At 53.6% G+C, this 12,744-nt stretch overlaps 1 protein-coding gene across 1 annotated transcript in view; it reads right to left on the bottom strand.

Annotated features, from left to right (window-relative positions):
* Positions 1 to 2,427: 2,427 nt before the first annotated feature.
* PLCXD1 (phosphatidylinositol specific phospholipase C X domain containing 1) overlaps positions 2,428 to 12,744 on the bottom strand; it is a 20,548-nt gene continuing 10,231 nt past the window's right edge. The window contains exons 5-6 of the mRNA XM_029930880.1: positions 12,468 to 12,651; positions 2,428 to 5,185 (exon numbers count right to left, since the gene is read on the bottom strand). Of these exons, the coding sequence (XP_029786740.1) occupies positions 4,947 to 5,185; positions 12,468 to 12,651 (423 nt within the window). The 3' untranslated portion in view covers positions 2,428 to 4,946. The remainder of the gene's footprint in view (positions 5,186 to 12,467; positions 12,652 to 12,744) is intronic.

Raw genomic sequence — 12,744 nt, 5'->3', positions numbered from 1 at the left:
AGGGCCTGTGTGGGAGGGTCTGGGTCCTCAGGGGCCCAGGAGGGAGGATCAGGGACCTTGGGGGACCCCAGACAGAGGGCGTCAGTCTTCCCATTGAGGAGACCAGGTACAAGATCTGGGCCTCCCAGCGCCCGGTCCACTGTGCCCCCAGCAGGCAGGCCCTGAGAACAAGCCCACCGCGAAGAAGGGGGCCTGGGCCTGGCCAACCCCTGAGTGCCCACACCGCGACTATTAAGTGTCCGACCTCAGCTCAGGTCATGATCTCGAGGTTCGTGGGTTCAAGCCCCGCATCAGGCTCTGTACTGACATCACATAGCCTGGAGCCCATTTCAGATTCTGTGTCTCCTCCTCTCTCTGTACCTGACCAGTTTGTGCTCTGTCTCTCTCTGTTTCTCAAAAATAAAATAAAAACATTAAAAAATTTTTTCTAATCTCTTTTTTTGGTTCGTTCATTTTGAGAGAGAGCGAGCGTGCGCACATCGAGAGAGCACACAGGCGGGGAAGGGGCACAGAGAGGGAGAGAGAAAGAATCCAAAGCAGGGTCCGAGTCAGTGCAGATCATGACCTGAGGCAAAATCAAAAGTCGGATGCTTAACGGACTGAGCCACCCAGGAGCCTCCAAATAACTTCCGTTTTTAAAAAATAAAGTACGATCTTCACAGAGCTGGAACAAACAATCCTAAGATTTGTATGGAACCAGAAAAGACCCCGAATAGCCAAAGTATTCCTGAAAAAGAAAACCAAGTGTGAAGGCATCACACTCCCAGACGTCAAGCTGTGTTACAAAGCTTTAATCATCAAGACATTATGGTATTGGCACAAGAACAGACACTCAGATCAATGGAAAGGAACAGAGAACCCAGAAATGGACCCACAAACGTACAGCCAACTCCTCTTTGACAAAGCAGGAAGGAGTATCCAGTGGAATAAAAACAGTGTCTTCAGCAAGTGGTGCTGGTAAAACTGGACAGCCACATGCAGAAGAATGAACCTGGACCACTTTCTTACACCATACACAAAAACAAACTCAAAATGGATGAAAGACCTAAATTAAGACAGGAAGCCATCAAATCCGCGAGGAGAAAGCAGGCAAAAACCTCTTTGACCTCAGCCAAAGCAACTTCTTACTCAACATGTCTCCAGAGGCAAGAGAAACAAAAGCAAAAATGAACTATTGGGACCTCTCTCTCAAAAATAAAGTAAAACAAAACCAAAAAAAAAGAAAGGCTAACATTAACAAGTCAGGCAACCAGAGATGCTGGCGAGGATGTGGAGAAAGAGGGTCTCATTCGCACTGCTGGTGGGAATGCACACTGGGGCAGCCAGTCTGGAGAACAGAATGGAGGCTCCTTAAAAAACTAAAATGAGAACTACCCTACAACCCAGCCACTGCACTACTAGGTATGTATCCAAGGACACAGGGGTGCTGTTTCAAAGGGGCGCGCACACCCCAATGTCTACAGCAGCACTATCGACAACAGCCAAAGTACAGAAAGAGTCCAAATGTCCATTGATGGATGAATGGATAAAGAAGATGTGGTAGATATATATACACACAATGGAGTATTGCTCAGCCACCAAAAAGAATGAAATCTTGCCATTTGCAACTAGAGGGTATTACAGTAAGCAAAATTCGCCAGTCAGAAAGACAAATACGAAATGACTTCAGTCATAGGAGGACTTTAAGATACAAAACAGATGAACATAAGGGAAGGGAAACAAAAATACTATAGAAAACAGGGCGGGGAGCAAAACCGTAAGAGACTCTTAAATATGGAGAACAAACAGAGTGTTACTGGAGGGGTTGTGAGGGGGGATGGGCTAAATGGGTGAGGGGTATTAAGGAATCTACCCCTGAAATCATTGTTGCACTAAATGCTGACTAAATTGGATGTAAAAATATTTTAATTTAATAAAAATAATCTTAAAAATTTTAAGTACAGGGGGTGCCTGGGTGGCTCAGTCGGTTAAGCATTCAGCTTCACCTCAGGTCATGATCTCCTGCTTCATGGGTTTGAGCCCACGTCAGGCTCTGTGCTGACAGCTCAGAGCCTGGAGCTGCTTCAGATTCTGTGTCGCCGTCTCTCTCTGTGCCTCCCCTGCTCATGCTCTGTCTCTCGCTTTCTCTCAAAAATAAATAAAACATTTAAAAAAATTTTAATAAAGTACGGAACCTTTGCTTCATGTCCGCATGAAGAGAGTTAAACTACCACAAAACTGAAACCTTTGGTCCAGAACTTTATTTTATTTATTTATTTTCACATTTATTTATTTATTTTCACATTTCTTTGTTTATTTTATTTATTTTTACGTTTGTTTATTTTTGAAAGACAGAGTGAGACAAACTGCAAGCAGGGGAGAAGCAGAGAGAGAGGGAGACATAGAACCTGAAGCAGCTGTCAGCACAGAGCCTGACGCAGGGCTTGAACTCACAAACTGTGAGATCTTGACCTGAGCCAAGTAGGACTCTCAACAGACTGAGCCCCCCAGGTGCCCCAGGGCTCTTAATATAAAAAGCAATGATGAAGTGCGGCCCCACTGGCAGGTGGACCAAGGTCCCCATGACACGAGGAACGAGCTCCTTCAGCAGTGGGCTGTAAAGACCCCCCCTCCACGTGGTGCCCAGATGTCTCCATCGCTGGAATGACAGACACAGAAATCCACAAGGTGGACGTTGTCAATTGTTCCCGGGATTGAACAATCATGAGGACCGTTCCAGACATGAACAGAAGGTGCTTGTGGATCAGACGTGGACAGAAGTGTGGTCATGGGCTGCTGCGAGCACGCATCGTCCACGTTCGTGAGTCCCGTTCCAGACACGGGCTGCTCAGAGCACGCGTCATCGTCCCGTGGCCTCCGTGCTGTCCGTCGCCTCCTGCCGCTACCACGAGCGTGCTGAGTGCCGGCAGCTTCCTGATGTGACTCGTACCCACACTGACCACATTAGCCGATCTTCTTTTGGAAAATGACTACTTGGACCTTGAAGAGAACTCATTCCAACATGGAGTAAAGCGTCATCCTGAAGGCAACCCTAAGGAAACCGAAAGTCTTCATCGGTGGCGGAATGCTCCTGCGCCCGAGATACCCAGGAAGCCCAGGGACCCCCTTCATAAGGGCGAGAACCAAACGCACCATCTGGGCTCACCGCTTGGCTGAGAACATCAAGTCCGTGTGTGAGATGTGGGACTGGGGTGATGTTTGTGTTCGCGTAGCCAGGTCCCTAGGTCTGGGTCTGGGGTGGGGGGACAGTGATGTCTGGCCTCTCATAGGGAGCGGGGGGGTCTCCTTTGTACACCCGGGGCTTTAACCCGGGGAGGTGTCGGCACGTCGCCCAAGGTGGTGTGCTGCCCAGGGGCACAGGGAGAACCCGTGTGGGGCAGAAATTCGCATCAGGCCACGCGGTTTCTGTGGGAGAGGCAGACGGTGCAGCGGGAAGCCGGCGCCCCTCACCTTGCTGTGCTTCCCGGGAGCCGCCTGGTGCGCAGACGGCAGGTGCGCGGCCCGGTGGCCGCCCCACGCTTCCAACATCCGCCCCGCACTTCATGTCTGCACCCTGCTTTGGTGATTCTCGCAGGATTGCCCACGTTTTCGTTGTTCCTGTGTCTGTTACGCTGATCTCTGTCACTGCTTAGGACTCGCTGACACCTCAGAGGACGGTTAGCATTTTGTCTCGAAACGGTACGATTTCGTTAAGGCGCACGTGCACTGGTGTGGGGGTTTTTTGGACATAAGGCGATTGGTGCCTGTTAACGAGACTATGGCCTAAACACGAGCCACTGTTGTTTGCCCTGGGAAACCGAAACTTCACTTGACGCGCTTTACTGCAATTTCACTGGGATGGACCCCGCAACATCGGCAGGTGTGTGTGAATCGAGCCCGAAGCGTATGCATCCGGGTCCGGTGAGCACACGCTGGATGATGGGGTTGCCTCACTTCCGTATAAGCACGAGCTACCCAGCCCCTTGTCTCCATCTCTAATCCGGAATCCACTAGCCCTGACACGGGGGTCTGCAAGGCCCCCGAATGCCAGAGCGCCCGGAACAGAGAGAAGAGGGAAGTGGCGCGCACGTCCTCGGCGCTGTGACAAATGCCTGGCAAACAGAGACCCGCAGACCCTAAGAAACCACAGAACGAGGACGTTGGAAAGCTGACAAATGCCCAGTGTGATCTGGGAGAGAAGAGTGACAAGCGTGGTGGAGCAGCTGAAGCCCCAGGACCACTGGCCGAGTTTCGGGGGACGCCCCAACGGCAGGAGGAAGGGGGTGTGGGAGCCTCAGGCGAGGTGGTCGGAGGGGAGCAGAGTCCGGGGACACTGGTGGGGACGAGGATGCCACGGCAGCGCCCAGGGTGGGCACCCAGCTGCCCATCACACGTGCATGCCCACATCGGCTGGAAGAGACCGCCACGGAGGTGTCTGGGAAGCAAGGGACCGAGTGCGAAACACCAGCCGCCTGGTAAGGCCTCCTGTTCCTCCTTCTCCATCGGAAGAGGCAAAGCAGAGGCAGCCACGGGAACCCGCCAGCCTGGGGAGGAGCAAACGTGGGGCTTTTTCAGAAAGAACAGTAGCTTTTCCCCATGTCAGTGGTTCCCTCCGTGGACCCAACGTGGCCAGTCCTGTCCTACAGACACGGTATCTTCGGGCTTTACGCAGCTCTGGGAGACTGTCAGGAGGTCATCCTGCTGTGGTCACAGGCGCCAGGCGAGGGGATGCCCCACGGCAGCCACGCCATGGCTAAACCCGGAGGAGCGGATCCCAGGTTCCGGGTCCTTCTCACTCTCGGGATTCGAGCGGGTGCCCCCGCTGATCATCACTCTGTTCTTTCCACTCCCGCCCCAGGAGCCGCGAAGCTGGGCATCACCCGCGGCGGAGGGTGGGGGGAGCGCCCCGTGGATGGCAGGAGGTGGGGAGGCCAGGAGCCTGCCCCGAGTCCCCGCCGCGCCCCGCGTCAGCACTGCAGCAGCTTGTCGTTGAGCCCGATGACGTCGCTGACAAATGCGTCGGCTCCGATGAAGTCCCCGGCGATGATGTTGGTGCACCGCCTGCCCGGCCCAGGGCACTGCTCGCGCACCCAAGCCCGCAGGCACGGCAGGTTGGGGAGCGTCAGCTTCTCCAAGGACCCGGACGGGTGTGCCAGGATGTACGCCAGGTTCTCCGTCAGGTTGATGCCCGCCACAAACAGCCCGCCTGGAACAGGAAGCAGAGGGAGGTCGGGGGTGCCCTGCCGTGCGGCCCCCACGCCCCTGGCCCCGTGTCCACCCGCTTCCCGTCGCAGACTCTCCGAGCTGCGTGCAGAGTAGGGCTCCAATGGCATGGAACACATGTGTCCGCATCAGTGCCAGCCTCCTGCCACCCAGCGCGGGGACGGGTAACGGCCTTAGAGACGCGCACATGCTGATTCCGGGTGGTGGGCGGAGTAATGTCCCCGGAGACGCACGTTGGCCACAAGAGAGCTGATTTCCTTACAGAAGCGCCACAAACGCCTAAGGCCACGCACGGCGAGAGCAATGCAAACGCCACAAGGGAGGCTCCGGTCGCAGTGGCCCCGTCACCTCCGTCAGGTGGATGCCACGCTGCTGAGGTAGGAAGGAAGCCCCAGGGCCAAAAGACGATGCAGAGAGAGAAAGACAGGGGGACAGAGATGGACAGACACGGAGGCGGAGAGGGAGGCTGTGGGGCTGCCCGGCAGCTCCCCATCCCTAGAGGGACCAGCCACGGCCGAAGCACACGGGGAGGCCCACCAGCCCGCGCGCGCACGCTTCACAATCACCGGGCCCCAGACCATCGGTGCAGCGCTGGTCTTCCGCGGCAAGCCGTGCGCAGCGCGTGTGTGAGCGTGTGTGTGCTTGGAGTGCGTCTGAGTGCGCGTAGAGCGCGTGTGCATGTGGAGCGTGTGTGTGTGTGTGCAGTGCACGTACGGTGCGTATGATTGCGTGTAGAGCGCATGTGGGTGTCTGCAATGTGTGTGTGGGTGAATGTAGAGCACGTGTGGGTGCGTGTAGAGTGCGTGTGGTTGCGTGTAGAGCGCGTGTGGGTGTGTATAGTGCGTGTGTGGGTTCGTGTAGAGAGATGTGGGTGCGTGTAGAGCATGTGTGAGTTTGTGTAGTGTGCGTGTGGGTGTGTGTAGAGCGCTGTGGGTCCGTGTAGAGCATGTGTGGGTGCGTGTAGAGTGTGCATGTGGGTGCCTGTAGTGCGCGTGTGGGTGCGTGTAGAGTGTGCATGTGGGTTTGTGTAGAACACGGGTGGGAGCGTGTAGTGCGCGTGTGGGTGCGTGCACAGCGTGTGGGGCATGAGCACAGCACGTGCTGGCTCGAGCACTGCCGTGTGTGTGGTTGTGCAGCATGTGTGGGAGTCTGTACGGCGCGTGTGGGTGCGAGCACAGCACGCCGCACACAACACGTGTCGCGTCCCGTGAAAGGCGGTACGACCACAGGTGCAGAGCCGGGGCGGGCCGTGGACCCGAGCACACGCACCTCGGCACACAAAGACGTCTCATGGACACGCGTGTGTGCGTGTGTACGTGATGTGGGGAATAAAGGCCAAAGGAAATGGAGGTACAACTTAAGTTCCTTATAACCGCAGCCCACGGAGAGCGGTACCAGAGACCCGCGAGGATGGAGCTGCTCCGAAAACGTCCCTCCTCCCTCGTCGACGCCGAGGAAAGGACAGATTTAGCCTGACAAAGGCCAGGCCCCAGGGATCCCCAGTCCTTTTTAACATATGAAACCCTTTCTGGGCGCTTCCCTCGACTCCCTTCCCCCAACACAAAGGAATATCCCCCATCTCTCAGCAATCCCGGGCCGCTCCTCCGGCCCGCCGGCCTTGTCCCTGCGCATCAATAAAACCACCTGTGTGCACCAAAACCGTCTTGAGAATTCTTGTTGTGCGGTCGGCTCCAAACCCCAACATTTTCCACATCAACCCGGACCTACGGGGCTCTGGCAGAATGTCGGGCCCCTTAGCCAGGCCAGCATGGGCCTTCTGGTAATTGTCTGCAGGGGCCTCCAGCTGCCGGGACAGGCTGGCCTAGCGAGGGGGACGCTGACTCTCTCTGTTCCCTGTCCTGACAGGTCTGGGGGCTTCCCCCGCAGTCATTTCCCGGGCTAATGGCTGTGATCACTGGAGCCAACCCAGCCTAGTCGGCCTCGGGACGGCGACTTGATGGAATATCCCCAGGCAGCCGTGAAAATGCTCTCTTCTCTGCCTGACACAGACAGCCCGTGTCCACTTTGGTGGAAAACACCATAGTGTCTGCTCATCCGTCCGAGCTGACAAGGTTTACAATCCGTCGGGAACCCTCTTTCCCTGCCTTCTGGGGGCATCACGTCTCTTCTGCCTTCTCCCGTTTCTGTAGCACCTTGGGTGGTCCGGTCCCAGCCCACCCCCTGTCCTAGCCCACCGCGGGTCCCTAGCCTACCACCGAGGTCCCTAGCTCATCACCGGTTCCTAGACCAGCGCCCCTCCCCCCCGCCCCCCGCACCCAGCTTCCCTCCTCTCGCAGCACGGAGTAAGATCCCCACTCTCCTCCCTGGTAAAAACTGACAGTGGGGAACAGAGTGACTTTCAAGAGGACACAAGTGGAATGTAATTCAGTATTTAAGCTAACTAACTCAGGAGCACCTGAGGAGCTCAGTCGGTTAAGCGTCCGTCTTCGGCTCAGGGCATGATCTCACGGTTCGTGGGTTCGAGCCCCGCGTTGGGCTCTGTGCTGACGGCTCAGAGCCTGGAGCTGCTTCCGATTCTGTGTCTCCCTCTCTCTCTGACCCTCCCCTGCTTGCACTGTCTCTGTCTCTCAAAAATAAATAAAAAGACATTAAAATTAAACTAATTTAAATTATGGGTTTAATGAAGACAGACCTGTCTTTACAGTTACTAGCATCAAATACCACGGTTTTATTCTATCCGAGTTCACTAACATAGAGGGAAGCTCGCGTCATCTCTGTTGCAATTTGTCACTGAAAAGGACTTAAAATGATGCTTGATTTTGTCTCAGTTTTCATAGATAGTTAGATAGCTTTCAAAGTCTTTCATGGGGTGCCTGGGAGGATCAGTCGGTTAAGCCTCCGACTTTGGCTCAGGTCCTGATCTCACGGTTCATGGGTTCAAGCCCTGCGATGGGCTCTGTGCTGACCACTAGCTCAGAGCCTGAAGCCTGCTTCAGATTCTGTGTGTCCCTTTCTCTCTGACTCTCCCCTGCTCACGCTGTCTCTCTTTCTCTCTCTCTCTCTCTCAAAAATAAAAACATTAAAAAAATATTTACTATAATCGTCCGACTTCGGATCAGGTCACGATCCCACGGTTCGTGGGTTCGAGCCCCTCATCGGGCTCTGTGCTGAACTCAGAGTCTGGAGCTGCTTCGGATTCTGTCTCTCACCCCTTCGCTGCCGCCCTCCCCCTCACAGTTCTCAAAAACAAAAAAAAAAATTTTAAATGCTGCTAAATGTAAATAAGCGTGATGGAAATAAGGGCAACAACTCTGGATGAAAAGAAGGTGTAGGAGGTTTATGAAGGGAAATGTCTGGAAAGGAATGTTGTATGTGGTCAAGACTAATTTTGAAATGAGTGGACTTTTTTTTAAATGTTGATTTATTTATTTTGAGAGAGAACGGTAGAGAAAATCTCAAGCAGGCTCTGTCCACATGTCAGCGCAGAGCCTGATACGGGGCTTAAACCCACAAACTGTGAGATCATGACCTGAGCTGAAAACAAGAGTCAGACGCTTAACCGACTGAGCCACCCAGGCTCCCTGTGGTGAGTGGATTTTAAAAGTACACTGGCACAAGTTTGAAATTTTTCTTTCTCTCTGTTAAACAAGAAGTGATTTTGGATTGTTGGCCGGCTTTGGATCAGAAAATGTAAACAAAGATTGTTTTCTGGTACCTGCCCAGAAAGCCCTTTTCTTTATCCGGGTCTTTGATTACTTAAATCTCAGTGTTAAAGGAGCCAAGTTTTGCTAATGACTATATAACCCTACAAATGTGCCTTCGGAATCTCCCATCGCCTCCTCGGTTAGAGAAATAACTCTTGTAATGGTACAGAGTCCTCCTTAGGGTGTGCTTTGTAACTTTTTAAGGGCTTTTTAAACAAAACTCCCCAAGATTTAAATTGTAAGTGAAGTCTTTTTGATCAATTAAGACTTGCTTATTTGGTGTGTTAGGTGACTCAGGAAGTATTGCTAAACAAATAATACGTCTTCGGGCAAATGCTAGAACTATCCTGGACACTATCTGCGATTCCTAAAGTTCTTTTTTTTTTTTAAGTTTATTTTCTTTTTGCACGAGAGAGCTCGAGGAGGAGAGGGTCGGAGAGAGAGGGAGACAGAGGATTTGGAACAGCCTCCAAGCTGTCAGTGTGAAGCCCCACACAGGGCTCGATCTCACGAACCTTGAGACCATGACCAGAGCCGAAAGAAATCAAGACTCGACGCTCAGCCGACCAGCCATCCAGGGGCCCCGAAATGCCTAAAGGTTTAATTCGTTGTGTCACGAGGCCATCGCTTGGTATTCTGATCACTGAAGCGTTTTGTGCCACAGAAACAGACAAATTCCCTGCGAGCTACATTGTCATCTCCCATTAGATCTTTAACCGTGTCCATTTCTGAGTCTCTCATCACTTATGGTTATTCTCCTGTGACACGCATTTCATCTGCAAGCGAATTCATAAAAAGGGCTTTTGACAAATACAGGTTTTTGACATCAGTAAAATTCTACAACTAAAACTGGTAAAAATTCCCAGAATTAACTAAAAGCTGCGTTCAGGGGTCGCCTGGGTGGCCCAGACTGTTGAGACTTCAGCTGAGACGGTGATCTGACCGTCCGTGAGTTCGAGCCTCGTCCTGCTCCGTGCTGACAGCTGCTTCCGATTCTGTGTCTCCCTCTCTCTGCCCCTCCCCCACTTGCTCTCTCTTTCTCTCTCAAAAAGAAATAAAAAATAAGAATAATAAAAGCCGCATTCAAACGGAACCAAGAATTAGTACCGTGGGATTAAATGAACCGAAGAAGACGATGATAGTTTTGCGACTCTTGTTAGAAACATGTCTGAATCTCCTGTTCCCTTTTCCAGATTAAGGAGTTTCCCCTGAGAGAGCCATGATGTACAGGGATGTGGGAAAGGACTCAGGTGTGGACATACTGAAGCATCTAACTTGGCTCCCTACTTGAACCCTCTGATATTCAGAAACCCTCAGTGAGTGTTCTTTCTCTCCCGGGAATTAGAATCCTTGACACAAGTTCAGTAAGATCTCTTCTTGTAACAGGGCACCATTGGGAACATTCTTACCAAGGCTTTGACCAGAACGTCCTGTTTGAAAGTGACCTGAGTAGACTCAGATTGGAGCAGACAGCTCTCAGGAACAAGGTCGACCTTATGTAACCTGGAGTCGCAACGCCTCTGGGAAACGTTGGCCTGATCCCTGCCGATGGAGTTCCCGGCAGCCTCCCCAGGCCAGGCCGGAAGGTCACTCCCTGGCAGGTGCAGGGGCTGCAGGCCCGTCTGACGAAGTCCTGGCTTCTGGCCTGGAGAGGGCACGGGTGGTTCCCCGGAGAGAGCTCCCTCATGAAGAGTTCCAGCAAAGCGAGTTTTGAAAAATCTAGACGGCTCATCACGGTCCTTGCTGAGGTTGTGTAAATACTTAGACCAAGTTTATTAAAACTGGATTTGTTTTACAAACAGATGAGTCTTGGCTTGGCTGCCTTTCCAAATGAGAGTAAATATAGAGAAAAGTCATGTTTCACCAACACATCTTTGTAGAAACTAACTTTGTTTTCCGTTTGGGGGGCATTGTTTTTATTTTTACTTTGATTTTTCCTATTTTTAAAAAATATTTATTTATTATTTTTGAGAGAGAGAGTGTGTGAGCAGGGGAGGAGCAAAGAGAGAGGGAGACACAGAAATGAGGCAGGCTCCAGGCTCGGAGCTGTCAGCACAGAGCCCGACGTGGGGCTCGAACCCACGAACCGCGAGATCATGACCTGAGCCGACGTCTGAGGCTCAACACTCTGAGCCACCCCGGCGCCACTAATTTTACTTTTAGACTGAGAGAGAGAGAGAGTTGGGGGGAGGGGCAGAGGAAGAGAGACCGAGAATCCCAACGTGGGGCTCAATCCTACAAACGTAGAAACATGACCTGAGCTGAAATCAAGACTTTGGACGCTCAACCGACTGAGCCCCCCAGGCGGCCCTCCAAGGCTGTTTTTGTTGGACTTCTTTTCCTCCTAATATTACTTTGGTGTCTTTTCCGGGGTCTCCCTGCCTGGTGCCAGGACTGCTTCACAGCAATAATTTCCAGAAGGCAGAGGACCCTTTCCGCTCAGGCAGCTTCATGTATGCCTTCTGCCTCTGTAACCCCTGTGTCTAAACAGCCCAAGTGACCAGTGTGGCGCGCAGGTGTGATCGGGAAATAATCTGTTATAACATGGCTGACAGGACTGATAAGGAAATTCCTGTCCCTGATCAAAGACCCCCCCCCTTCGGGGTTCTTCTTCCCACCCTGCTAGTGCACGCATTAAGGAGGAATGCAGAGGAACAGACTATCAATTGCCCCCCTGCCGATGCTCTGGGCTCAGACCCCTGGAGAGTGATCTGGGCCCACGGGGTAAAACAACCCTCCTCCCTTCCAAGAGCTCTCAGTGCCACCGCCGGCGGGGATCCAGACCAGATTCTGTAACAAACAGGTGGGGACAGCTCTACGCCCCTTCTCAGCAGGAGGAACTTACAGAAGATGAGACCTTCCCGCTGAGCAAAGATTTCAGTGTCAGAACTGTTCATGGGGGAATGACGTGGGGAACAGAGGCGGAAACGCAAATTAAATTTCCACATAACCTGCAGCCCCTTGACAGACACCTGAGGCCCTCCAGTGGAACCTCCTCCGGGAACTCCCTACTCTCGCCTCTGGGGACAATGACAATAGTCCGGCCTCCAGCATCCTGAGTCCCCTTAGCATATGAAAGTCCTTCTGGGAAGTTCCCTCCCTTCACCTCCCCCACCTCCCAACTGTACCGTCAGTCACCACTCACCACCCAGCGTTGTGGCCACCCACTGTGGCCACTGTCCTGTCCCTCCTGCTGTCATAAAACCACGCGTGTGCACCGAAGTCTTTCTTGGCCATCGACTCAGCCCAACACCCCACATTGCATCATATGTGTGGATTTATCGGTACCTCTGTGTGTACACGTACCCTTACACACACACACACGTGTGCACACACCCATACACGTGTTCTTACATGCTACCTCAGCACACACAAGCTACGTGACGTGTAAAGTCCTTCCTGAAATGCCAAAGGCAGACCTGTGGAGGGGGGTGGCCTCCTGGGGGCCGTGTCTTGGTATCGCCCCGCCCCGCCCCCCCGGGGGACCGCCCCCCCCCCCCCCCCCCCCCCCCCCCCCCCCCCCCCCCCCCCCCCCCCCCCCCCCCCCCCCCCCCCCCCCCCCCCCCCCCCCCCCCCCCCCCCCCCCCCCGCACTGCTCACCTGGGCGGCCGCAGCTCTGCTTGTGCTCCAGGTAGTGGATGAGCTCCTGTGCTTTCACCTGGTCCCCCCACCAGTAGGGGACCCCAGGCCACAGCTCGTGGTGCCGGCACACGACGGTTGCCTCCTCATAGGACAGAATGACCTGCTGCCCGCGTGTCCACAGCTGGTTCAGTGTCGGCACCTCCTACAGAGGAAGGAGGAATAGCGGGTGTCAGACAGAGACCGATGGCAGGGGCTCGGGGAGTGAGAGACTGATGGTGGAGGACCGGGGAGTGAG

The sequence above is a fragment of the Suricata suricatta genome, chromosome X (assembly GCF_006229205.1).
Source record: "Suricata suricatta isolate VVHF042 chromosome X, meerkat_22Aug2017_6uvM2_HiC, whole genome shotgun sequence".
Taxonomy (NCBI): Eukaryota; Metazoa; Chordata; class Mammalia; order Carnivora; family Herpestidae; genus Suricata; species Suricata suricatta.
This window is presented reverse-complemented; position numbering and strand designations above follow the sequence as displayed.